The 23,810-nt window shown below is 42.6% G+C and overlaps 1 protein-coding gene across 4 annotated transcripts in view; it reads left to right on the forward strand.

Moving 5' to 3' along the window:
• Positions 1-23,810, forward strand: part of COPB2 (COPI coat complex subunit beta 2) — a 1,357,654-nt gene that overhangs the window by 823,289 nt on the left and 510,555 nt on the right. For 2 of the 4 annotated variants that reach the window (XM_044070023.1, XM_044070026.1), the window contains exon 21: positions 6,269-6,403. The exons of the other annotated variants lie outside the window; for them this stretch is intronic. In XM_044070023.1, coding sequence (XP_043925958.1) covers positions 6,269-6,403 — 135 coding nt within the window. The remainder of the gene's footprint in view (positions 1-6,268; positions 6,404-23,810) is intronic. 4 annotated transcript variants of the gene reach the window in all.

The following is a 23,810-nucleotide window of genomic DNA, read 5'->3' on the forward strand; positions in this document are numbered from 1 at the left end:
GGAGCTGTCTCTGAATAGTATAGCCAGAAAAAAAAAAAACTCTCTGAGGCGGATTTTAAACAGGGAACTTCAAAAGTGCTAGAAATGGTCCAAAACAACCAATTACTACAGCTCTTGTGCTGAGGTCACTCCTTCAGGGACAGATAGGCTGCTCAAGGCTCCCCACTCCCACTGGTGAGCAAAGAAACTTCCTTCTTATCCAAGTAAGGTAATGGACAACACAGGAACTACACCACAGCCCAGAATACAGCAAAGCCTGTAAACTGGTCTAAACTAGTCGAGGAGAGGTGGGAAAACAAGGATTATTTTTTTTTTTTTTTTTGTTTTTAGATAGAAAACACCCAGAAATACAGAAGGCAGCAATAAATCAGTTACACAGGCTAGCAGACTTTAGTGGGCAGCCTCAACAGTTAAATTAAACAAACAAACAACAGATTTTCGATCAATTTTCGACCAGGTAAAATTTTAAGTGCAGATACTATATAATGCAGCAAACAGTTAAAAAAACAGTATAAGCTTGTTTAAAATAAGCAAGAGAAGGTATTCCAAGTAAAAAACAGAAAAAAATACTTAAATGTTTTTTTTCTTCTTCTTTCAGGGTGTCTTATAAATACTGGCAGAACACCAAAATCTGTAACTGTCAAAGCCTTTGCTCAAGAATTCTGGGCAAAGCCACACATAATATCAGAATAAAGGCTCAAAATTAGGAACACTTTTTAAATATTAATTCTAATTCACTTAAAAAGCTAATAGAATAATACATTTTGCATCAACTTGCATTTTTTTGGACAATAAAAAGTATGAAACTCTGGTGTCTGGATTCATTGATTGTAATCCTAAATTATTTACCAGAATATCAAACTTTTTTATAAGGGACAGAGTAAAGCTTATGAGGCAAAATCAGGTACATTCTGTGACAGTGATAGGTATACATTACTCCTCAATAAGGTAAATAAAATATACTTACCCCTGCTGTTGTTTGATGACTACTTAACAATAGTCACTGATCTGCTGGGGCAGTTCATGTGTTGCACAGTGTATTGCTATTTGCAGATATAATTACAAAGCTATTATGCTTGTGTGTGTGTGTGTGTGTGTGTGTGTGTGTGTGTGTGTGTGTATAGATAAAAATCAGTGACACACACACACACACACACACACACACACAATAATGCCTGGCAGTTACATAACTCTTCTGTGTGTAGCAGTTAAAAATGCAGTTGCCAAGTAATTATATTTCAAAAGTAAGGCATAAAATACATAACAGAAAATTCAGATACTTAGAGCATCTAGGAGTCTGGTGGCCACCACATGCCACAATGTATAAATGTATTTTGACATGGACTTAGTGATAGCCTCTAGCCTCAACCACACCCACTCTAAAACCAGCCCTGCATAGATGTCTGTAAGGTTGCTGAAGGTTGTATGGAAGGGCTGGCAATTGTGTGTTCATTACTTCTTTAATTCTCATCACAATCAAACCTTAGACGTATACAGAAGAGGTTGTTATAGCTTCTGTTGGAGACAGTCATATTTTTCTCGCAGACCTCCGAGGTGTAAAAAAAGTTACTATAGCATGTGCAGGGGCAGTGTGCTGTATATCATCAGCAAAGTGGAATTCATTACTGTAGTCATTATTTTTTCCACTTTAGTCATCTTACACCAGGTACATATAGTGGTGATTGCCTTTGGGAGGAAGAGGTGAGGACTGAGGAGGCATGCTATGCATATATATGAAAGCAGTCACTTAAAATACATGGCGTGGCCATCTGAACTTCTGATTTCATCTCAATCTAACATCAGAGGGATGCCCAGGCAGTGGCTGTTTTTTTTCTTTGGGGGAGGGGAGGGAGGCAGGCAGTATTCCCAAAAAGGATTTGTGTCCTTACAACAAATGTATTGTTACTTTATTGTGAGTTACTATTTTGTCAGCTTTAAACATTAACCCTTGGCTACAAACTATGTCTTTCTTGAAAGTAAAAAAGTAAGACTGAAATTATTTTCTGAGTCAAGATTTTTTTTACAGACCATCATTGGATTAAAAGGTTGAGAAAATGTTTTAAAATGCAAGGAAAACTAAAGTTGAACAGCAACACTGAATTTCTTTCCTTAATTGCAGTTTCTGTTCAAGCTCTCATTAGAGGAAATGGTTGTATAAAAATAAATAAAATAAAGTAAAATGCATTTAGAAAATCATGAATTCTTGAAAAAGCTGAACAGTAAGGCAAAATCTGAATAAAGGGGGAAAAAAAGTAAGGTGCATAATGTGGAGGGGGGTGGAGCAGATGGGAGTCCATGGGATGTGTGTGTGTGTGTGTGTGGGGGGGGCAGTGCTTAGTTCACCATTTCACCTAAATCCAGCCCCATATATATATATATATATATATATATATATATATATATATATATATATATATATATATATATATATATATATATGTAATGTATGTATCATTGCTACAACAAAATGCCAGTAACTGTGAATGTCTTTCTGTGAGATGGGCCAACATAGTGTGGTACACAGGCCTCTCATAATGTAAGAGCACTGTAACTACAGTTCAGTGTATGTATACTACCTCAAAAACACTACAGCATGAACTAAAAGGTTGTATAGGAGGGGTGGCAGTAACAGGGTGATACTTAGACTGGAAGTGTCCAAGGGGCCCCCAACTTGACATTTGCTGGGGGCCCCCAAAATGCTAACACTGGCCCTGGTAGCAGATTATATAGAAAAACATGGAATTTGTAGGAACAGTACATGCAGAATAATGTTCAGAAGGAGGAAGAGTGAGGTGCAAGGAAGGTAGGACATGAGCAATTTATGTAATGTTAGACTAAATGATGGTTGTTCTAAAGAAAGAAAACCTGATGTATAATAATGTATGTTTTTCTTTTCTGTTGATGCATGTGTGCATGTTTTAAGTGATAATTGAATAAGTGTTAGAAAAAGAGCCAGAGATCCTATACAAGTATTAAAGAGATTTTGAAAGCTTTATGGATATTTGCATTGTGAATCTGTTTCTGAGCTTTTCTCCCTGACCCTCCACCAATAAGTGGTAACTTTCTTACCCATTCAGACCAAATCAGTAAACAAATGCCAGTAATGAAATAGTCTGTGTGAAGCAGAAGAATGTGGAAAGCAGGAAAAGACAGAAATGGAAATATTTATGGAAGACTTCATTATGGCAAGGTTTGAGAAAGATAAGGCTCAACAACTAGACAGTGACAGGGAGAGATGAGGTGAAATGGTGATGTATAATTAGTTAACAAGAATGCCTCCAGGAACGGACAGTATCCCTGTGAAAGTCGAAAGAGAAAAACATGATAAACAATCTTTAGATCTTTAAAAAAAGGTGGGGGTATAGCATCATCTTAGAATAAAGCTTTGGTGGCTGTAGTGTCCAAAGACCCAGCTTCATATAGAACCTTTTTCAGTTTTAAACCATGATTATAAAGTGTGTGTCTGTACTTCCTGAGTGTCACAAAGTTGTTGCCAAAATTGATAGATATTTACCAGTATAGTCGGGGGGTGGCGGCAAACATCTGACAATATAAGTAGAACAAACATAATCCAGAGGAAAGCATTATGTAAGAATATGCTGCTGTCATTGGTGGGTTTTCAGGCAGAGAAAAGAAAACATTTGATAAAGTCAGCTGGGATTTTGTGAGTAGGCCATGGAAATATTTGCATTTCCTGATAGGATAATAAGGTTAATTAGGAGGATATATGAAATATCAGAGGCTATAGTTGAGGTGGGAGGGCACATCTCTGATGAGCTGTGTTTGAACAGAGGAACCAGGTAGGGGTGTCCTCTTTCTTCTTTATTTGCTTTCTATTTGGAACCACTGGCAATGAAAAGAAGTGACTCTCAAATTCATGGATATAACTAGTATGGTACTTGAAAAGTTAAGCCTTATTCGCAGATTATTGTAATTTAGTGTTTAAAAAAAGCCACTTTGGTGCTGTAGAACATTTTCAGACCGTTTCAGTTTTTTTTAGTTATAAAATTAATGAGAATAAAACAAAGGCTATAGCAGTAAACTGCCTACCTACCCACCCACACAGGAATTGGTTTGTGTTGCGTTTATGGATTAAAAGGGTTCTGCCATGGTAACCGAGGGTATATGGAAAGAGACTAAACAAAAAAAAATACAAAAAACGAGAAGTTGGAAGCTGTTGATTATGGATAAGATGCAAGCAATAAAAATGTTTTAGTTCTTTTAGTATATATACAGGTCAGCTGTATTTTTACAACTAGATAAATTGTGGGCCATAATTAATAAAAGTAATTTATTTTGGAAAGGAAGAGGTCAAGAGTTAAATGGAATAAGTTGATATTCCTCAATAGTCCATACACCTTGCCATACTGAAGGAACAGCTTTGATATTCTTATGAATCCACACAAAACATAGTAAGAGTAACCAACTTTCTGTAGTAGTAGATGTTTGGGTTTAGTCACTATTGTAATCCAAGCTGCCTTCCACCATTCCGTTCTGTCTTCCTGAGAATCTAAGAGCCTAGCACCAGGAATTGTACCTTTTCTCCCTTTTCTCCACTACTTGGTCTGTTTGTCTCATCTTCCCCGAAGCTTTCTCAATGGTTAGGTCCCTCAAGAAGGTTAGAACTCTGAGCATCAGGTCAGGAGTCCTGGAAGTAACTTTGTGCAGAGTTTTCTGCCTAGATTGGCATGACCTGAGTGGAGGCAAGACAGAACCAGAGGTGGCATAGGTGGACATCATCTAAATACATGATAGCATCTGAGGAAAGGAAACTCAGTTTGGCCAAATGAGAAGTGTGCTGATCTCCAAAGTGTGAGTCATTGTCCGTCCTTAGCCTGCATCCGTGTTTCCTGAAATACTAAGCTCTAGCATCAACTATTGTGGTAAGTTTGTTACACAACTTTTACTTTTTGTTCCATAGACTTCAGAACAAAGTAGAAATAATTCATTTCTTACATGTGCACAGACAGTTGAGGTATAGCCTTGATAAAACCAAGAAGATCAGAACTTCAGCTTAATTATGTTTGTACTTTGCATGTAGTAAAGACGGAAAAACAGTTAATCTGTAAGTAGTTGTCTCATTGCATCTTATTCTAATTATGGAAAGAGGTTAGTGGAGCCATGAGAGCCCATGGTTATAGGATGCAACAACTAAATTGGCCTTTCTGAGGTGAATGAACACAGTTGTTCTTAATGCAGCTACCTTGTCATCAGTCTGTGCATTTTTCCTGAAGCTATTGACTAGACTCTACTTTCAAGTCTAAAGCCGAGTTTAAAAATTGCAGTTCTTCAGGGCCTATTGAAGCCCAGTCATATGAGTTTAGGCTTACGTAAGCCCTTGGGCCGATAGCCTAGTACCTACGTATGAACCACCCTAGTTTGCCAAGCTCCGAGAATTGTCTCAGCAGGACTATTGCATTGGTCTTCTGTTTGAAAAGTGTAGCCCAGTTGTGTAAGAGTTGGCCATGGCAAAAGTTAGAGTAGATAATGGTTGCAGTACTAGTTCCCCTTACGTCCAGTCTTCTCTTCATGAGTATCTTGTCTGCACTACTGTCCCTTCTCTCCTCTCAAGGCTCTGGCCTGCTTATGTCTGGGTAGGTTTATAAGTACATAAGATTATATTAAGACAGCAGTACATCAAGTGTTGTAGGATGAACCAACAAAGGCATAGAAAAAGAACCTTTGAAGGTGAGCTGATAGTTCAGAAGATGTCCAATCATCCTTTGGCAGTTTATGAAAATTAATAATTCTTGTGTTTTTCGATAACATTTCAGAAACAATGCATTTCATGAATAATTGGGTATAATGTGTGCTGGAGTGGAGTTAACTGCTGTTTCGTCTAGTTTGACATAATATTAAACTCATTTTTTATGGAAAAATTTTGTTGATTTTTAACATAGTTCAATAAACGTGGTGAATTGTGATGTTTAACTTGGGGAAAAAAATTGCACTTTGCTGTTTTTAGAGCAACATTTACAGTTCAAGAATTGCTGACATATATTTACTGTTATAATTAAAGTGCCTACAGAGATGGTAAGGAGTGTAACTTTACACAGCTTATGCAGTAACAAAGAGCATTAAAAGAGGAGGTGCTATTGGGTAAAGTCCAACGAACCATAAATGTTATGGGGAAAGAGGATACAACATTGTTTATTTTTGTTTATTTGCTTTAGTTCAACATTCTCATTTTAAGTATTGTAGTGTCTATTTTTTTTCAGAATCTTGTGTCTTGTGAAAGTAATTTTTATTGTTTCTGTTGCATTTGAAGGAATTATTCCAGGAAGATAAAGCACCTATGCCTGAAGCAAAGTTTGCCCCATCCCCAGTCAGTCCATCACCAGAGGCCACTGCAGTACAAAGTAGCCTGCCTCAAGAGTACAAGCCTGAGTCCAAAGCAGAAGAAGTAAGCCCCATACAAATGATCAGAAAGCAGCACAGATTGATCCCTCATGTGGTTCTTCTCCTTTGATTTTACTGTTGCTTTGTAATATATGCTTGATAAACCTTCCAGGAAGGTTTCAGTGATAATTTTGCTGCAGTGTAAACTGTTAGTTGCACTGACTAAGGAATGCTCTTGCCATGTGCATGTGGAGATTCCGTTCTGCATGTGTAGCTGATTTGGAAACAATATCACCAAGCTACTAGTTAACTTAAATCCTTTATTTGCCATCTCCTGTTTGTCCTTCAGCCAGTCTCTCAACTTTTCTGTGGTGAACCTTCCTTCTACATACTTAAACTGGCCAGCTTCCCTTAACCTTCAAAACATTTGCTTTAACCTGCCAAGCTTCACTTGGGCTACTGCTGATGCTGCTAATGGCTTATAAAATGCTTTGGGTACCTGGTGCTCTAATTCTTCATCTCAGCCTTTTTGTTGCCCTTTTTTTTCTTTGTTTGCATTTTGCTTTCCATGTAAAGTTCATATAACTGTTCATTTAACTGAGAGTGGGTATGTACGTATTGGGCATGTGTTTTGTGAGTTAACGGAAAAATATTTTATTACTATATATTTGTATTTTGTTGATCACTGTTGCAGTAGTGTTTCTGGCATGGAGAAGTCAAGGACATGATGGCATTTGCCTGACCAGTCATATTCTCACAGTTCTATGTATTCAAGGTCATGAGCTGAGCTGTTCTCTACACAAAGATGCAAGCCTGTGTCTCGGTTAATAGATGCAAGCCCGTGTCTCGGTTAAATTGAGGATGCTTGCTTATGCTGTTTTCAGTATGTGTGTTTTTTCTCCTCCCCAGTCTGCCCAGTGGCTCCCTTTCCTGCCCCATGTTGACCCATTTGTTTGCTCTTAATATGGAAAGATCCACATCCATATGTCCCCGGTACAGGGCAAGAGCCCTGCAGCCCATTACTTCCTTCCATAGGGTCAGATAATTATCATGTCAGCCCCTCAGAGGTGCGAGTTGGGAGTGCATTTACTGATTAATACCAACAGCACTGCAGATATGGCTCTTCAGAAAAAGTTCAGATCTCATTTTGAGATTGAGAACAAATGCAGTTGTTTCAAGATTGTAAGTTAGCTAGTTATTTTGTACAGGAAAAAATATTTCTTTATCACATTTTTCTTTGTGTATAATTAAGTTTCACAAGATATTCCAATCTCTCTCCATATTTTCTAGAACAAAAGGTGTAGATTTAGTTGTACGACAAACTTCCACACAAAATTCTCTGGATTATCTCACCTTTCCTTCTGCTGTTGCTTGAACTTTTATTTATTTCTTTATTGATATTTGTTGACCAGGAAAGTCCACTGAGCCAGAACCCCATTTTCAGTGGAGGCCTGGGGAAAAAAGCTCCAGGAAGATGCAAAATATTCACATCATTGTCACGAATTGTATAGTACATAGTATTCAGTTTTAGTATAAACTGACATTACAGTTTTGTACAGACAAACATTACAGCTAGAGTTAACAAGGTTGTCATATTAACGTTTATTTATTATTTTACATTTATTTACCTGGACAGTCTGACTGGGCAAGAATCCCATTTTCAGTGGAGGCCTGGGGAGAAAAGCTCTACAGTGATTAGTACAATAAATGTAATAAAAACACAGCTAAATTAAGTATAGAACAAAAGTAATATCTGAAGAGCCCAAACTTACAATAAAATGTAAAAAACTATACAGTCAATCTGAAAACAAGGTGAGTTCAAGGAAGAAAATTCTTTGCTTTGATAGTAGGTAGTTCAAGAGTTAGAAGTAGGAGAAGTTAATAAAGTGATGTAACTTAGAGTCTTTGACACTGATATTGGAAGGGTTAGTAAAGACAATACTAGGATGAAGCAAGATGGAGGTTTGTAGCAAAAGGATAAAAAGTAAATTGGATGGTAAACTTTGTGATTTATTGTAATTTCAGTATTACATATTTTTCTCACAGCTGACTGCTGTGTACTGATGAGCATACTGTTATTTCAGTGTCTTTATTAACAGCCATCTTTTACGGTATGTTTTTATCCTAGTACTGGGATCTTGTACTTAGAGGATGGCGATACTTGGTTGTTTTTTTCGTATACGTCTAGACATTTGCATCCTGCTACTCAAAATTACAAAAGGATATTAGGTTGTTTTATTTATGTTTGTCTGCCTTTAACATTTAGTTACATTGTGTAATGTGCAATGTGTTTTTCTGATTACTTTATTGAGATTTGTGGCCCAGAACAGTGCAAAAAATGGACCTTGAACCACTCCACTTACCCAGTTAAAACAATTAAATAAATACTTATCTAGACTAGTCCCCCCTTTTCTGGAATGTAATTCAGCTGCAGATTTTTTACCCCTCATTTGACATTTTAGCACAGTTCAGGAAAGTGTATTAAACCACCAGGTCTTCAACGGTTACAAAAACTCACACTGACTTATTCTTTAAGTTAACACTGAGATGCAAGTCTGTAGATATCTGGAAAGGTTCAGTAGGCAAAAATAGAAATAACACTTTCCCCTGATTCTTATAATGATGATGAATATTTTTATGTATGGTAGTTAAGATTTTTGTTCATCACAAGATTTTTGGCTTTCAGTCTTCATTTTATAGGGATGAACCCTCTTCTCCCAAAAAAAGATAGGTAGTAGTGATGAAATTTCCTAGTGCAGTGCGGGCACTGCCTCCACTTTATTGTATTTTCAGTGATATTTTAAAAGCAGATAGAGTTCTTTTGTCCAGTCTGCTGCTGAAGGATAGAGACTGATAGGCTATGGATATATGAGTTGCTCCAAGAAAGCTGACAGAGTGTACAGAACACCATTAGACAGATGCAGTCTAATGCCTGTAAGCCCGATCTTGCTACTGTTCATGGTAAAATTAGGAAAGCTGTGCCTTTAGCAGCAGCTCCTTTTGGATGAGGATTCAATACTATTAGATATGAGAGTTGTATATCCCACACATTGACTGTTAGAGCACTTGGTTTTTATTTTTTATAGAAGAGCTCCCACGGTGGTGGTGCTGCGGTAGCGTTGTCGCCTCACAGTAAGACGCTGTCGGGTTCGATTCTCAGCTAGAGCGTCTTCTGCGTGGAGACATGCGTGAATGGGCGTACCTTCGTTGAAGGTTGTGCGTCAGGCCTGGCAAGCGATGCGTAAAATCAACTGCCAATCATTAGCGGACCGGAGTTCCGCTGTGGCGACCCCTAACCGGGAAAAGCCGAAAGACACAAACAATAGAAGAGCTAACGCACCTTATAATTGTTTTAATACAAGTGCTATTTTAGAACAGATTCAGGAAAAGTTTTGCAGTCTGTTCTACATTGTAGAGAAATTATTTGGAATTATGAATATGATAGGAGCATAGGTGCCAAAATGGGATAATGATGCTGTTATGCTTCTTCAAGGGCTCCTTGCCAAGAGTTGTCTCAAGAAGACTTGCATGGCTCAGAAATAAATTTTACAGTGAGAGTGTTAGTGGCATATTGTTGCATGTTCACTTGCCAGTAGAATTTTGTTTAGTCATCTGACAGATATTGCAAATAATGAGCAAAGAAAGCAAAAACCTGATGTGCTTATTAAAGGTGTCTATGCAGCCCCTTCTTCTGAGCACTAGTACTGATATGAAACCTTTCTGGTGGAAAGAGCATTCAGTAAAAGTTGTCTACAGGAAAAGCCATTCAAGTGAAAACAGTCCAACAACTGTTTTATGTTCTACAAAGAAAGAAAGAAAAAAATGCAACCAGTGTTCTTCCAGATGACTGCTAATCTTCTCTTGCCCCAGAACTCTGGGAGGCAAATTCCGGTTACTTTCCTGATTTGCAACAGATTACTAAAGAAAAAAATTATTTTTCAGAGTGCAGGAAGGTTATTCAGTAGAACTATTTCCAAAACTATAACTACAGCTTATTTCACTAACATCTCCTTGAGTACAATGAACTTTACAAGTAATGGATTAGCTTTTATTAAAGAAGATAATATGATATGTGATATGAAATCTTTCTGGTGGAAAAAGTATTCATTAAAGTTGTCCACAGTAGAAGCCATTCAAGTGAAAACAGTCCGCAACGGTTTATGTTCCACAAAGAAAGAAAGAAAGAAAAAATGCAACCAGTGTTCTTCCAGATGACTGCTAATCTTTACTCTTGCCCCAGTACTCTTGAGAGGCAAATTCCAGTTACTTTCCTGATTTGCATCAGATTACTAAAGAAAAAAAGATTCTTCAGAGTGCAGGAAGGTTATTCATTAGAACTATTTCCAAAACTACAAATACAGCGCATTGAGTACAATGGATCAGCTTTTATTGAAGAAAGTAGTACATTGTGTTTTTACACCAAAGAAGGTGACTCTTTTTATTTCTTACATTAAACAGCAGACTGGGAGAAGGACAGGATATACAAAGGACTTGAGAGGAATGTGGGAGCCAAAGTGAGGCATAGTAATCAGATACTTTCAACACTAGTACAAACTACAGTCAGAAATATGTAGCAACATTAATAGCACCTTTATCTTTGAACTGTATTACCCAACCCCTCCCAAAAAAAAGACAACACATCAAGACCCTTTCTAGTTCTAATAAATCAAATTACTTCTATAAGCGCACACGTTTTCAACATGGTAGCTAGAAAAATGTCGTCGTCCCCGGAGAGTCAGATGGTCGTAAGAGACTGTTTACCACCACAAAGGTCACAGCAAGATGGTTACAGAGAGCTTTTGAGGTGCATCATCTTGCACTATCCAAATAGCTTATGTCAGATTCCATACAGCTGGTCTCTCAACCTTATGGAATCATTCCAGTGACCCTGTAGAAACGTCACTTTCCACTTGTAACTACACATGGAATGAATCCGTGTAGTGGGCAAACATAACAGACTTGTCTACTGGTATGTCACTACTTTCCTCATCTGATATCCTCTTGTTGTGTCTTTCGGCTTTTCCCGGTTAGGGGTCGCCACAGCAGAACTCTGGTCCACTAATGATAGGCAGTTGATTTTTATGTGCTGAGTTGCCGGCCCTGACGCACAACCTTCAACGAAGGTACGCCCATTCACGCATGTCTCCACACAGAAGAAGCTCTAGCTGAGAATCGAATGGGACAACGTCTTGCTGTGAGGCGACAACATTACCGCAGCACCACCACCGCATCTGATATCCACTATTTAACAAAAAAAAAAAAGTTGCTTCAGTAATTTATTACAACGCTGTCTCATCAGGAAATATGACTCCACATTATTTTAAAAGAATTGAAAGCAGAGAACAGTTTTGTTAGCTTTTGAGAACAGTTTTCAGCCAGAAGGACAAGTTCTTACTGGGATATACTGTGTTAAAATATAATTGAATATTAATAAGATGCCTGCTACAGTGACATCCTGATTCAATGAATTTTGAAGGCCCTGAGTAACCTAGAGAAAGGGACAACCCCTACTTGTTTGGATTCTTCAACCTAGGCACCATTTACTTATAATGTAACTTCCGCCAAGATCACACAGCCTTTAGAGTAGGTTTCAAGTTTTTTTTTAGAAAAATGGGATTTGGCTGTAGCATGTCTCAGCTGATCACACAGATTCCCTACAGTGATTTGGTGTAGTGTATAAACAGGGAGGGACTGAATATTTCCAGTAGCTACGAGGTTGTCAAAATATGGGAGACATTTTTACAGTTCAGGCTGGATCTGTCAGTAGTCTATTTTCAAGGTGTTATCACTTGGCAGAGACCCTGCGAAGAAGTACATAATTAGCATATAAAGAGTAACTGGATCCACGTATCTTCCAAGCAATTTTACATATGTGGGAATTCCTAGAGGTAGATTTGTTTGCCTCACATTGTAGTGGTCAGGTCAGAACATTTTGCTTTATCCCTCACAACATAGTGTGAAGAACAGATGCTTTGTTCTTCAGATTAACTTTAATATTAATATATTCCGTCCTTTTTTTCTTACCCAGAAGCTTTAAAAGTAATAAGTAATATATACATTTTTTTTACCAGCCAAGCCAAAATGTCTACTGCTGCATATGGGAGTGTATTAGATTCTGATTACTGTCAAAGGCATTATGCTGGCATGTAAATCACAGTTGAGGTTCAGTGAAATCCCTTGAGAGTATATTCACATTCCAGAGTGCATTTTTCCTAAATATCTTATTAGAATTCCCAGGCATTTTTGTTGGAAACTGCCTTAGCAGAATTGGCATTTGGCCAATTATATATAGTTATCAAGTCTAGATTTTTAGAGTGCTTCTTTTTAGGCAGATGAAATGAATGCCCATAATATATGATCTGAAATAGGAACTTCATTTGTCAGCAACCTTTGGGATACGGATCCGATCTCGGATCCGAGCCAGCAACTTTTACCACAGCATAGATCCGAGCTCCTAGCTCCTCCCTTTACCCATAATCCCCTGCCAACCCTAACTGACCCCAGATCTAGTTTGCCGTGCTTCAAGCCAACAAGCTGGATTTTGAGCTCCTGGCAATTCGGAAAGTTTTTTGTGAGAAAAATCTTAGAATGTTTGTATTTTCTTGTGTGAGTTTGTTTAGGTTCCCTCTTAAATATCTATTTTGTTAAAAAAAAATTTCCTCGCTGGTTTCCGTAGTGTGTGTTTGTGGTGTGTTAGGGGCCTAGTGAGTGTGTTTTACGTTCAATATGTCGGAGGCCCCTAAAGCCATCTTTTCAAAATGTGCCGAGTGTGGCCATAAGCTCTCACCGGCGGATGGCCACACCCGGTGCGTTAGGTGCCTTGGGGTTGAACATCTTTTCTCGGGATGCACGATTTGTGCAGCGTTCAACCCCAGGGCACTTAAGGACTGGAGATCGATGCTAATTCTGGCGGGCCTTTTGCCCCTGGACTCTGCTCCGACGTCCGGTTCTTCGGTGGCCGCTACCCAGTCCTTGGTAGTAGCCACCCCTACCTCCCTTCCTCCGGTCGGGACTCAACCTCCCGTTTTGGCTCCGGAGGAGAGGGAGGCCGGAAAAACCAAAAGGAAGGAGAAGCACCATAAGCGGCGGGCCGAGGACTCTTCCTCGGCCCCGCCCGCCAAGCGGGCTTCTCCATCCAGGGTTTCTGGATCGCCTCCTCCTCGGCTCCGGTCCCCTTGTTTTTCACCGGGACCTGGGGAGGAGGCAACCCGGTCACCATCGAGGCGTCACTCTAGGTCTGCCTCGGTGGCCTCGTCGAGGTCTACATTTAGTATGTCAGATGCAGACATGGACCGGATGATGAGGAGGTTCATCCAGGCCCAGCTGCAGATGGGAGTGCTCTTGCCTCCCCCCCCTCCGGGGGGGGGGGCTCGACCCCATTTTTTGCCCAAATCGCTGCTTCTCCGTCCCGCTTCCCGGGTTCGGAGCACTCGGAGCCGAGCCACGTCGGATCCGGGGCTGTGTCGGAGCCGACAGTACTAGTTACTTTGGCTCCGACTGGTCCCTCGAGTTTGTCGGATCTGACGTCTCGGAGCCGTGGGCGGAGCTTCGGATCCGAGGGACTTTGTGTGACTTCAGCTCCATCCTGGTCGGAGCACACGGGTCCTTCGGATCTGAGGGTCTCAGCCCCGGATCCGGTCCCCGCTTCGAATCCTAGTGGGAGCCGACTCTCAGAGCCTATTGAGATTAGCTCCCCCTCGGCTTTCCCGGTGGTGGAGAGGGCACTGTTGAGTGTATCCGGACCCCTGGTCCTGGCTTCGGCTCCTCCCTGCACTCCCTCTCAGCTGGTCCGGGCTCCCATCACCCGGCCTTCGGGACAGCCTGCTTCAACGTCTCTGGGTGTTCCTGCGGAACGCGATATTGCTGGTGAGTCTTCCTCGGACCGCCCCCCCGAAGAGGTCCCTCACAAAGCCAAGTGTAAGAGGAGGCACATGGACTCCCCTGAGTCCCTTACCGAAGATAAGGACTTAGATGAAGGGGAAGGCTCCCCAAGGTCACCCCCTGAGGATGTCTCCATTGGAGACATGGAGATGCTCAGGATTAGGGGGGGGTGGTCTGCCCCCAAGGCTTCCTCCGATGAGTCCGTATTCCTAGAGGCGTTCGAAGCAGGACCATCTACCTCTTGGGTGTCCCCTCCCCCCGACCCCCTGGTGGACCTTATTTCCACCAGGGCTTGGAAGGAGCCGGACACTGTGGAGCCAATCCCCAAGCGCCCGGCTAGGATCCTGAGTCCCCCTGCTGAGAGAACCCACTGGAGCCGAGGTCCCCCTGTGGATGCCATGTTGGTGGCGGCGGCCACCAAGAGAGAGCTAGCTCAGGAGAGCTCTGCGGTCCACCCTCCGAGTAAGGACTCTCGAGCGATGGACCGCCTGGGGAAGCAGGTCTTTAGTTCAGCAACCTTCTCTATGAGAGCGCTGAACTATATGGCACACGTCATCCGGATGCAGCGGGATCTAATAAAAGAATACGCTGCATCCCCCCCAGAGTCCATGTCGGAAGGAGACAAACATCTGTACTCCTCCTGAATGTCTACTCTACGTTCAGTTTCTAATACCTCTATGCGGCTCTTGTCACACGCCACTGAAGGAGCCGCTAGAGCCAGCGGAGCCGGCCTGGTAATCGGGCATCAGGCCTGGCTCCGACACTGTGACTTCTCGGAACCCTTTAAGGCGTCATTCGCGAATGCCCCCTTTGATGGTTCTGCACTTTTTGGCAAAACCGTTCGCGACACCTTAGTCCAGAGCGAGAAAGACGGGAAGACGTCTGCCGTCAGAGTCCACTTCTCTGCTCCCCAGAGGTCCTTTTCTAAGAACCAAAAGGGTCAGAAGAAGATGTGGTTCCGAAAATCGCATCAGTCCAGTATGCTCCGGACAACCAGTCCTCTCGTGGCAGAGGAGGACAGAGAGGACGCCGCTCAAGAGGCAGAGGGGGTCCCAGAAACTTTGGGTCCAGAGAACCCTTCTCTGAGAGGCCCATGCAGAACCCCTGAGGGGTTGCCCGGCTGCTCCACTCTGGAGGCAGTCGGGGGAGTCTTTCGAAGCACCTAGCAATGTGGGAGTCCATAACAACAGATCGCTGGGTGCTTCGCATCATATCCAGAGGTTACCAAATTCCCTTTATTGTAACCCCCAAAATCAGAAGCCTCCCCGACGTACCACCCAATCGGAGGGAGGCAGCTGCTACAGAAATTCAGCAGCTTTTACAAAAAAGAGCCATCCAACCCGTCCCCCCAGATCAGTTCGGATCGGGGTTTTACTCCAGGTTCTTTCTGGTGCCAAAAAAGACGGGGGACTTGAGACCCATTCTCGATCTCTCTCTCCTGAACTTGGCAGTACCCAAAGAAAAGTTCCTAATGGTCACCTTACAATCTATTCTCCCCCTATTACGGGAGAATGATTGGATGTGCTCGATAGACCTCAAGGATGCGTACTACCACATCCTAGTGGACAGACGCTCCAGGAGGTTCCTCTGCTTCCGGCTGGGAGCCAGTCATTTTCAGTTCAGGGCCCTTCCCTTCGGTCTCACCTCAGCCCCCAGGGTGTTCACCAAAGTCTTGGCGGTCATAGCGGCCCACCTGAGGCTTCAGGGAATTCAGGTCTTTCCGTACCTGGACGACTGGCTCCTCATCGCCCCAACAAGGCATCTGCTCTGTTCAGGCAGGGATTACTTCCTCGACCTTGCTCCACGTCTAGGGTTAACTATCAACATGACCAAATGTTCTCTAGTCCGCTCACAGGTGATAGATTTTATAGGGGCCAGATTGGATTCCAGGATAATGCTTGCCTTCTTAACTCCTGATCGGCTTCAGAACCTGATGTTGCATGTCAAGGCCATTCTCATTCTTCCTGCTCCACCTGCGGAATTGATCCTGAGGGCTCTTGGGTCCATGGCGGCAGCTATTCCTCTACTACCCCTAGCCCGCCTAAATTTGAGGGTACTGCAATGGACCCTCCAAGTACAATGGTCCCTGTCTCGCAACCCCATGTCCCATCCTATTCCCCTAAGCAGGGCTTGCAGAACGTCGCTCATGTGGTGGCTCCGGTCCCCGAGTCTCCACACGGGACGACCATTTTCAATGCCTTCCCCCGTCGCCACAGTGACCACGGACGCCTCTCGCCTGGGGTGGGGGGGGCACTATTCAGGCAGAATGGTCCAAGGCATGTGGAACGACACAGAGACCTCCTTGCATATCAATGTCCTAGAGATGAGGGCGGTGCTTTTGACGTTGCAGGCACTTCACAGCCTTCTACCGATTGGGACAATTGCAGTACAAACGGACAACATGTCAGTTGTCTGGTACATCAACAAACAGGGGGGGAAGCAGGTCTTATCCCCTTTGTCGCGAGGCCATGAGAGTGTGGGAATGGGCGATTTCCACCAACCGCTTTCTTATTGCAACGCACATTCCGGGACGGTCCAACATCCTAGCAGACAGGCTCAGTCGTTCGATCCTGACTCCGTACGAATGGTCTCTCAATCCTCTAGTAGCGAAACAAATATTTGCCCTATGGGGGCAACCCTGTTGCGATCTTTTTGCCTCTCCTTCAAATACCAAATGCAACAGTTACTTCGCTCTAATTCCCCCTCAGGGGGAGTCCCCGAGAGACTCTCTAGTACATGCTTGGCCTCCTTTACGCTTATCCTCCGTTGCCCATGATGTTGAAACTCTTACAAGAAAGCCAGTCGGCTGGGGAGCAAAATGATCCTCATTGCCCCATTCTGGCCTCGTCAAACATGGTTCCCGTACCTGTGGTCTCACCTAATTCATCCACCATGGATTCTGGATCCACTCCCGCATCTCATTACCCACCCTCTGGGTCTCCAGGCCCCCAACCTGGTCAACCTCAAGCTAACTGCTTGGTTGCTCCCCAGTCAAAGCCATCCTAGTAGCAGCACATAAACCTTCCACCAGAAGAGTCTACCGAAGCAAGTGGAAACGTTTCTCAGTCTGGGCAGAACACCATCACTTGGATCCTTTCACGGCGCCTCTCACGTCAGTTTTGGAGTTCTTAACTACCCTTTTTCATCAAGGAGCTAGCTGCTCTACAGTCAAGGTACAACTGGCAGCGATTTCGCATTATCATGTAGGGCATGAATCAGGCCCTCTGATGACTGCTAAGCTTTGTAAAGCTTTCCTCAAGGGTACTTTCCTTCTCAGACCTCCAGTCAGGGAGGTAGTACCCCCATGGGATTTGTCTTTGGTTCTCCAAGCCTTGACTAGCCCCCCTTTCGAGCCGTCGGCCACGGTTGATCTTAAATATCTCTCTTGGAAAACAGCCTTCTTAGTGGCCATTACTTCAGCTAAAAGGGTCTCTGAACTTTAGGCTCTATGCGTTAAGCTGCCATATTTATCCTTCCATCCAGATAGAGTTTACCTCAGGATCAATCTGTCCTTTCTGCCTAAGGTGTCTTCAGAAGCTAATATTAATCAATCTATTAATCTTCCCGTGTTCTTTCTCCATTACCAGAACAAAGGAGAATATAAACTGCATTCCTTGGATGTGCACAGACAATTACGTTTTTATACTCATCGAACTGCTGGTCATAGGCAATCTGACCAGTTGTTTGTCTCATTTGCCAAAACAAGTTTAGGCAAGTCAATTTCTAAAGTTACACCATCACGGTGGATAGCTAATTGTATCCTCTTAGCGTACCAGAGTTCGGGAAGGCCTGCACCTCAAGGGGTTCGAGCTCATTCTACTAGGGCCATCACTGCTTCGGCGGCTTTTAAATCTAGGGTCCCCTTAGATGATATTTGTTCCGCAGCCACTTGGGCCTCATCTCATACCTTTATCAGCCATTACAAACTGGATGTTGTCTCCAGAGGTAGGGCGTCCTTTGGCTCTGCAGTGCTCCGGAATGTTCTTCCATAAAGGCCACCCATGATTCAGGTAGCTGGGGACTCTGTCCCAAAGGTTGCTGACAAATGAAGTTCCTACTTCAGGTTATGTACTCACCACAACGTTCCATCTGAGTAGGTATCTTCATTTGTCTGCAACCATCCCCCCCTCCTTCCCCCTGACCTTTAGGATCTGTCTTGGATTAGCCCCTTCCGGGGCACTTTTACTTTGCTTATATCGGGCAAACTTGATCTGAGGTCTGTTAGGGTTGGCAGGGGATTATGGGTAAAGGGAGGAGCTAGGAGCTTGGATCTATGGTGTGGTAAAAGTTGCCGGCTCGGATCTGAGATCGGATCCGTATCCCAAAGGTTGCAGACAAATGAAGATACCTACTCAGATGGAACGTTATGGTGAGTACATAACTAACTAATTCATCAAGTCCTCATTAGACCAGAAGTAAAATTTTATTTCACCAGTTAAGGCAACATTTCTCTTAATGTGTATAGAATGAGGTCTGTAGATGTACTTCCATTATCACTGTTGCCATATTCTTTACAGAAGGGAACCCCTGCCAAGCTTAGCCCGGCATCTGGCCAGGGTTCCAAAGCCTGTAGATTGTAATAAGTGTGCTGTACATCACATGTATGCCTCCCAGGCATGGCAGAGGCAAGGTGGCATACGGACATACCATCCTGAGAAATTCTTTGCTGCCAGTCCGAATGCCACCTTCTGTCTTCAGTCGTTGGTCTGAATGATTTATTTGCTGGTTACCTGCAACTTTTCAGATAAGTGCCCCATTGTTTTGTTTTTTTTTTTTTTTCTTATCTCCTTTTTATTGTTTGGTTGTTACTTTCATGTAATCCAAAAGGGAAATGCCAGCGCAGGAGACAGCTTCCCCATAAGGATTGTCACGAGCAGTGTTTGTTTTGCTTAGGTGCTTCTCATGACCGTACGTCTTGTACTATTTGTCCGGCATTCTTTAGAGATTTATTTTGAAAACCAATGTCTTAAGTTGTTGGCCAAGGAAACTATGGAAGAATCTTCCCAGCCCAGGGGTCAGCCATCTACAAAGAAGAAGACAAAGAAAGCTCGGTCAGATTGTTCTGCTCTTCCACTTCTGCCAAAAGTCTGTCTCGATGTTAGTGAAAGCCCAGAGGACCACCTGTTTTTTTCACTCAGATTATTTATTACTGCTTTGAAGGCCGGCACGGATCTGGCTTCTCGTGCATCCATGGAGGCCTTGCACTTTGGATGTTCAGGGGGAACCATGGCTGATTTTTGAAGGGACTAGGGGTGTTCCTCAAATCTTGGTGAGAGAAGAGATACCTATTAAGCTTACAGAGTGACATCAGGGTTCAAAGCCACCTACGCTCTTTAGGGATGACGCCCCCTTAAAGAAGCAGCAGAAAACTTAAGATCCTTTCTCCTGCTCCCAGAGATCCTCAGAGTGAATGGCAACATTTCATTCAAGGTCTGTTTAATGCCTTAATGGCTTTGAAGCCTCATCAGGGGGTCTCTCTTTCTGCTCTCCCTTGGTCTTCCTAGCCCTGTTAAGAGGCCTAGGGAGCAGGTTTCATCTGATGAAGATGTAGATTCTGATGAAGAATCCTTGGATTATGGCTCTGAGGAAGTGGAATCTATTAGTCCCGAATCTCCTTTTGAGAAGATTTTTTTGGTGACACAATTTCCCATAAGTTGGAGTTTTTTTCCGAGGGGTTTTTCTTAGGTCTCTGATGTTCAGAAAAGGTAGTATGAGCTTCTTCAAATGGAATCTGCTATGTCCTGTGATATCCATCCTCTTCTTGCTGTTTTCTTGAATGCTTTTTTCAGATCTTCTCAGGTTCGACTCCCTGCCCCTAAAAAAAAATAATAGTTCTATAAGGTGCCTGAAGATTGCAAATGACTTTATAAGGTGCCCCTCTGCTGACCCTTCTGTTTATGTTGCTTCTGATAAGCCTTCTAAACCTTTGCAGTCTACAGAGTTGCTTCCCACTGACAAGAACAGCAGAACAGAGAGGTTGATTAAGAATTTGTATACTTCGGCTGCCTTGGCCTTTAGAGCTGTGAACTATTAGACCCATATGACAAAGTATATTTTGGCACTTCTCTGTCAGGTTATTTCCAATTTTCCTGACTGAGGGGAAGGCTTCAGCTCTTTCTATACTATGGACTACTTCTCAGGTTGCTTGCCATTCTATTAAATGCACTATGATGCATTGTGTAGAGCTGCTGCTTTTTGTTAAATTGAATTAACAGGAGGTGGCATTCAGGCAGACTGTACAACTGTATATTCATATAGTAAGAGATTTATGGAAACAAGCCAACCAAGCACTACTGTGAGATTATAAACATTTTCTTTGTAACACAGCTATATTACTGTCGGGTACACGGCCCTTCCTCAGCTGACTTGGATTACAAAATGTCCACCAAAAAGTCGTACAACCATTTGTATAGTTTCAAAACTTTGTCCTTGAGGAAAACATTCTTTTCCTGTATTTGAAGCTTTCTTTGTCTGTATTCTTATCTCTGTCCAGAGAGAACCAGTTCCTTCAGCAAGCTTTCACAAATGCTCCTTCATTGATAGGATAGTCTGTAACTTTTTCTGCTGTGTTAACCATGCTCATCCAGAGAAAGCCAGTTCTCAGCATGCCAAAATGTTCTTTCATTGATAGTATAGTTTTAACTTTTTCTGTTGTGGTAGCCATTTCCCTTTAGCTTAAATGTCTGTGTCCAGTCAACTGTTTAGTATATTTCAACAAGCCTGTATTAATGCCATTTATTGCAAAACATTCAGAAGTATATTTTTGTTCCACACAAGCACATTCTGTTAAGCCAGTGCATCACATGCTATTCTAAAAAAATCACACTGTTATGATTACCAAACATCTGTTAGTTGCGAAGGAAAAACAATACTTTTTGTTTTACAATATGTCATGCAAGCACATTCTTCTTATTTCTTCCTGCATTTGCAGGCTCTGTATTTTTTATGCTATTCCTAAAACTGTCTCACTGTCAGTATGAGAGACAGCAGTTTCACCAATACATGCTGTTAACTGTGTGACCAACTCACATGCATGCCATTTCTATGAGCGAAAACCAGTTTTACTTTATATAATTGTATCACTTATGTATCTGTGTTGAAGCTTTGACTTCAACCTCAACCTTTGCCTGATGATATTAAGGCTAAGTTGATGGATGCTGCTCTAGTTAACAAGCATCTTTTTGGTGCTGCTGCTGACCTGTTCAAGTCCCTTCAGGAAAAAGGTAAGGCTTTACAGGATTTGAAACCTATTTTTGTTTCACCCGCTCCCATGTTTCAAGGAAATTAACCTAATAAACCTACCTTTGTCAGCAGACAGTTTTGCCCTCCCCAAAAGGTAAAAAGGGTGGTAGAAGGGCTCCTCCTGCTAAGTCTGCTCAAACTCCTTCAACTCAGAAGCCTCCTTTTCCTGACAAAAAGTGCTGTTTGACTGTCCTTGCCCCTCTCTTAGTCACATTCCTCTCACTCCGTCTTTCCCTGTCCCTTTCGTTTTGGTAAAAGATCACTGTGTTATATCCATTATCTGCCAAGGGTATTTTGTAGTCCAGAAATCCCCCCACCCTCAGTTGGGCATTCCTCAGGAACAGCTAATATTCTTCCAGAGGTGCTTCAGGACCTGTTGTCTCAAGGAACAATTCAGGAATTTCCATCTCCTCAAAGAGGGAAGGGGTTTTACTCCAGAATATTTTGGACCCAGGAAAGAAGGCATCTGGATCTCTGTCAGTTAAACACCTTTTACAAGGCTCCTTCCTTCCAGATGATATCCCTAGTTTCCTCCTCTTCTTTCTCAGTCTTATCTCGTTTCCGTGGATGTCAAGGATGCCTACCACCATATCCCAATTAATACCCTTTTCAGGAAGTTTTTACATTTTTCTGTTGCTTCCTTGCATTTTCAATTATCTGCTTTGCCCTTTGCCACGCTACTGCCCCAAGGGTCTTCACTAAATGCCTCGCTCCTGTGATTGCTTTTTGCAGGCTAAGGGGAATACATATCTTTCCTTATCTGGATTACCTGCTCATTCAGGCCTCTTCTCCAGACGTCTTACTTCTGCATTTTCACTTTGCTATTTGTCTCCTGCAAAGCCTAGGGTTTACAGTGAATTTCCAGAAATCTTTCCTGAATCCTTCTCAGGATCATGTTTTTCTAGGGTGCAGGCTTTAGACGGTTTCATTGTATTTTCATTGCTGGCATCTCTGCCTCCCCCAAGGCTTTAGCTGATTGCATTCTTTCAGTCCCTTCTTCCTCTGAAGTCCATTACAGCCAGAGAGTCTGTAAGGGCTCTGGTTTACATGGTTTCCACCATTCCTATGCTTCCTCTGGCCAAGCTTCATATGAGAAAGCTCCAGTAGTTCCTAAAATCTGTCTGGCTTCAGCATTCTCATCCTTTGGATTTTCCAGTTCCTCTTCACTCCTGTCTCAAGCTGAAATTTCAGTATTGGATTCATCAGTTGTCCATCAATTCAGGGCTTCCTTTTCAACATTCAGTTCTCTCTCAGGAACTCGTTACAGATACCTCAGATGTGGGATGGGGGCCTCCTTCGGTCCTCAGTGCAGTGCCTTTGGTCTCTTAAGCAAAGGATGGATCACGTAAATAACAGAGATGAGAGCCCTTCTCCTGGCTGTTCAGGCTTTTCAGGCTTTTCACTCTCTTTTTCCTTCCAGAGCCTCTCAAAGTCTTTGCAGACATTACCACAGTGATGTGGTATAGCTGCAAGCAAGGGAGAACACGATCTTGTCTCCTCTGCAGACTAGCTCTTCAGGTTTGGAATTTCCATGTCTAGTATCAGGTGAGCCTTCAAGTAGTTTAAATTCCTTCAGTTCAGAACATTGTGGCAGATTCTCTGAGCAGGTCCGTAAGACAATCTCATGAGTGGGTGCTTCACAGAGATGTTTCTGGACATTTTCCACCAATGGGGTACTCCTCAAGTACATCTTTTTGCCTCCCCTCTGAACAGACAACTTCCTCTCTTTTGCACCAGAGTCCCATGTCCTTTGTCTTGAAAGGTGGACTCCCTCTCTTTTGCTTGAAAGGAGATGTTTCTTTATGCCTTCCCTCTGAAGGTCCTGTTCAAGATAGATCAGGATGCTCCCAGAATTTTGTTGGTGACTCCCTTTTGGCCCAGACAGGATTGGTTCCCTCTTCTTCTGCACTTGGCCAAGGGCAGTCATCGCAAGTTATCCCACAGGGTGGACCTCCTCACACAAGACAAAGGGTCTCTCATTCATCCCCAACCTGTTCACTCTTCAACTAACATTGTGGGTGATAGGGTTTTGATCCCTTTTAGACACCTCTTTTCTGAAGATGTGCTTCAAGTCCTGTAGGAGGCCAGGAAACCCACTACCCGAAAATCTTATTTGTCCAAATGGAAGAGGTTTTGTGTCTGGTGTCTTTCTTGTAACCTGGATCCACTTATAGTTGAAGCCCCTTTGGCTCACTGTTGTTTGTGTGAATTGCTCAGTGGTGAGTTGGTGTAGTCTTAAAGCCCACCTGTCAGTTATTTCTGCTCGTTAGCCTTTGACTACCCTTTGGCTTCTAGATTTGAAGTCAAACAATTTCTTAAAGGCACCCTTCATATTAGGCCTCCCAGCA

Source organism: Protopterus annectens, chromosome 4.part1, assembly GCF_019279795.1.
Source record: "Protopterus annectens isolate FY-2018-M chromosome 4.part1, PAN1.0, whole genome shotgun sequence".
NCBI classification, from domain to species: domain Eukaryota; kingdom Metazoa; phylum Chordata; order Ceratodontiformes; family Protopteridae; genus Protopterus; species Protopterus annectens.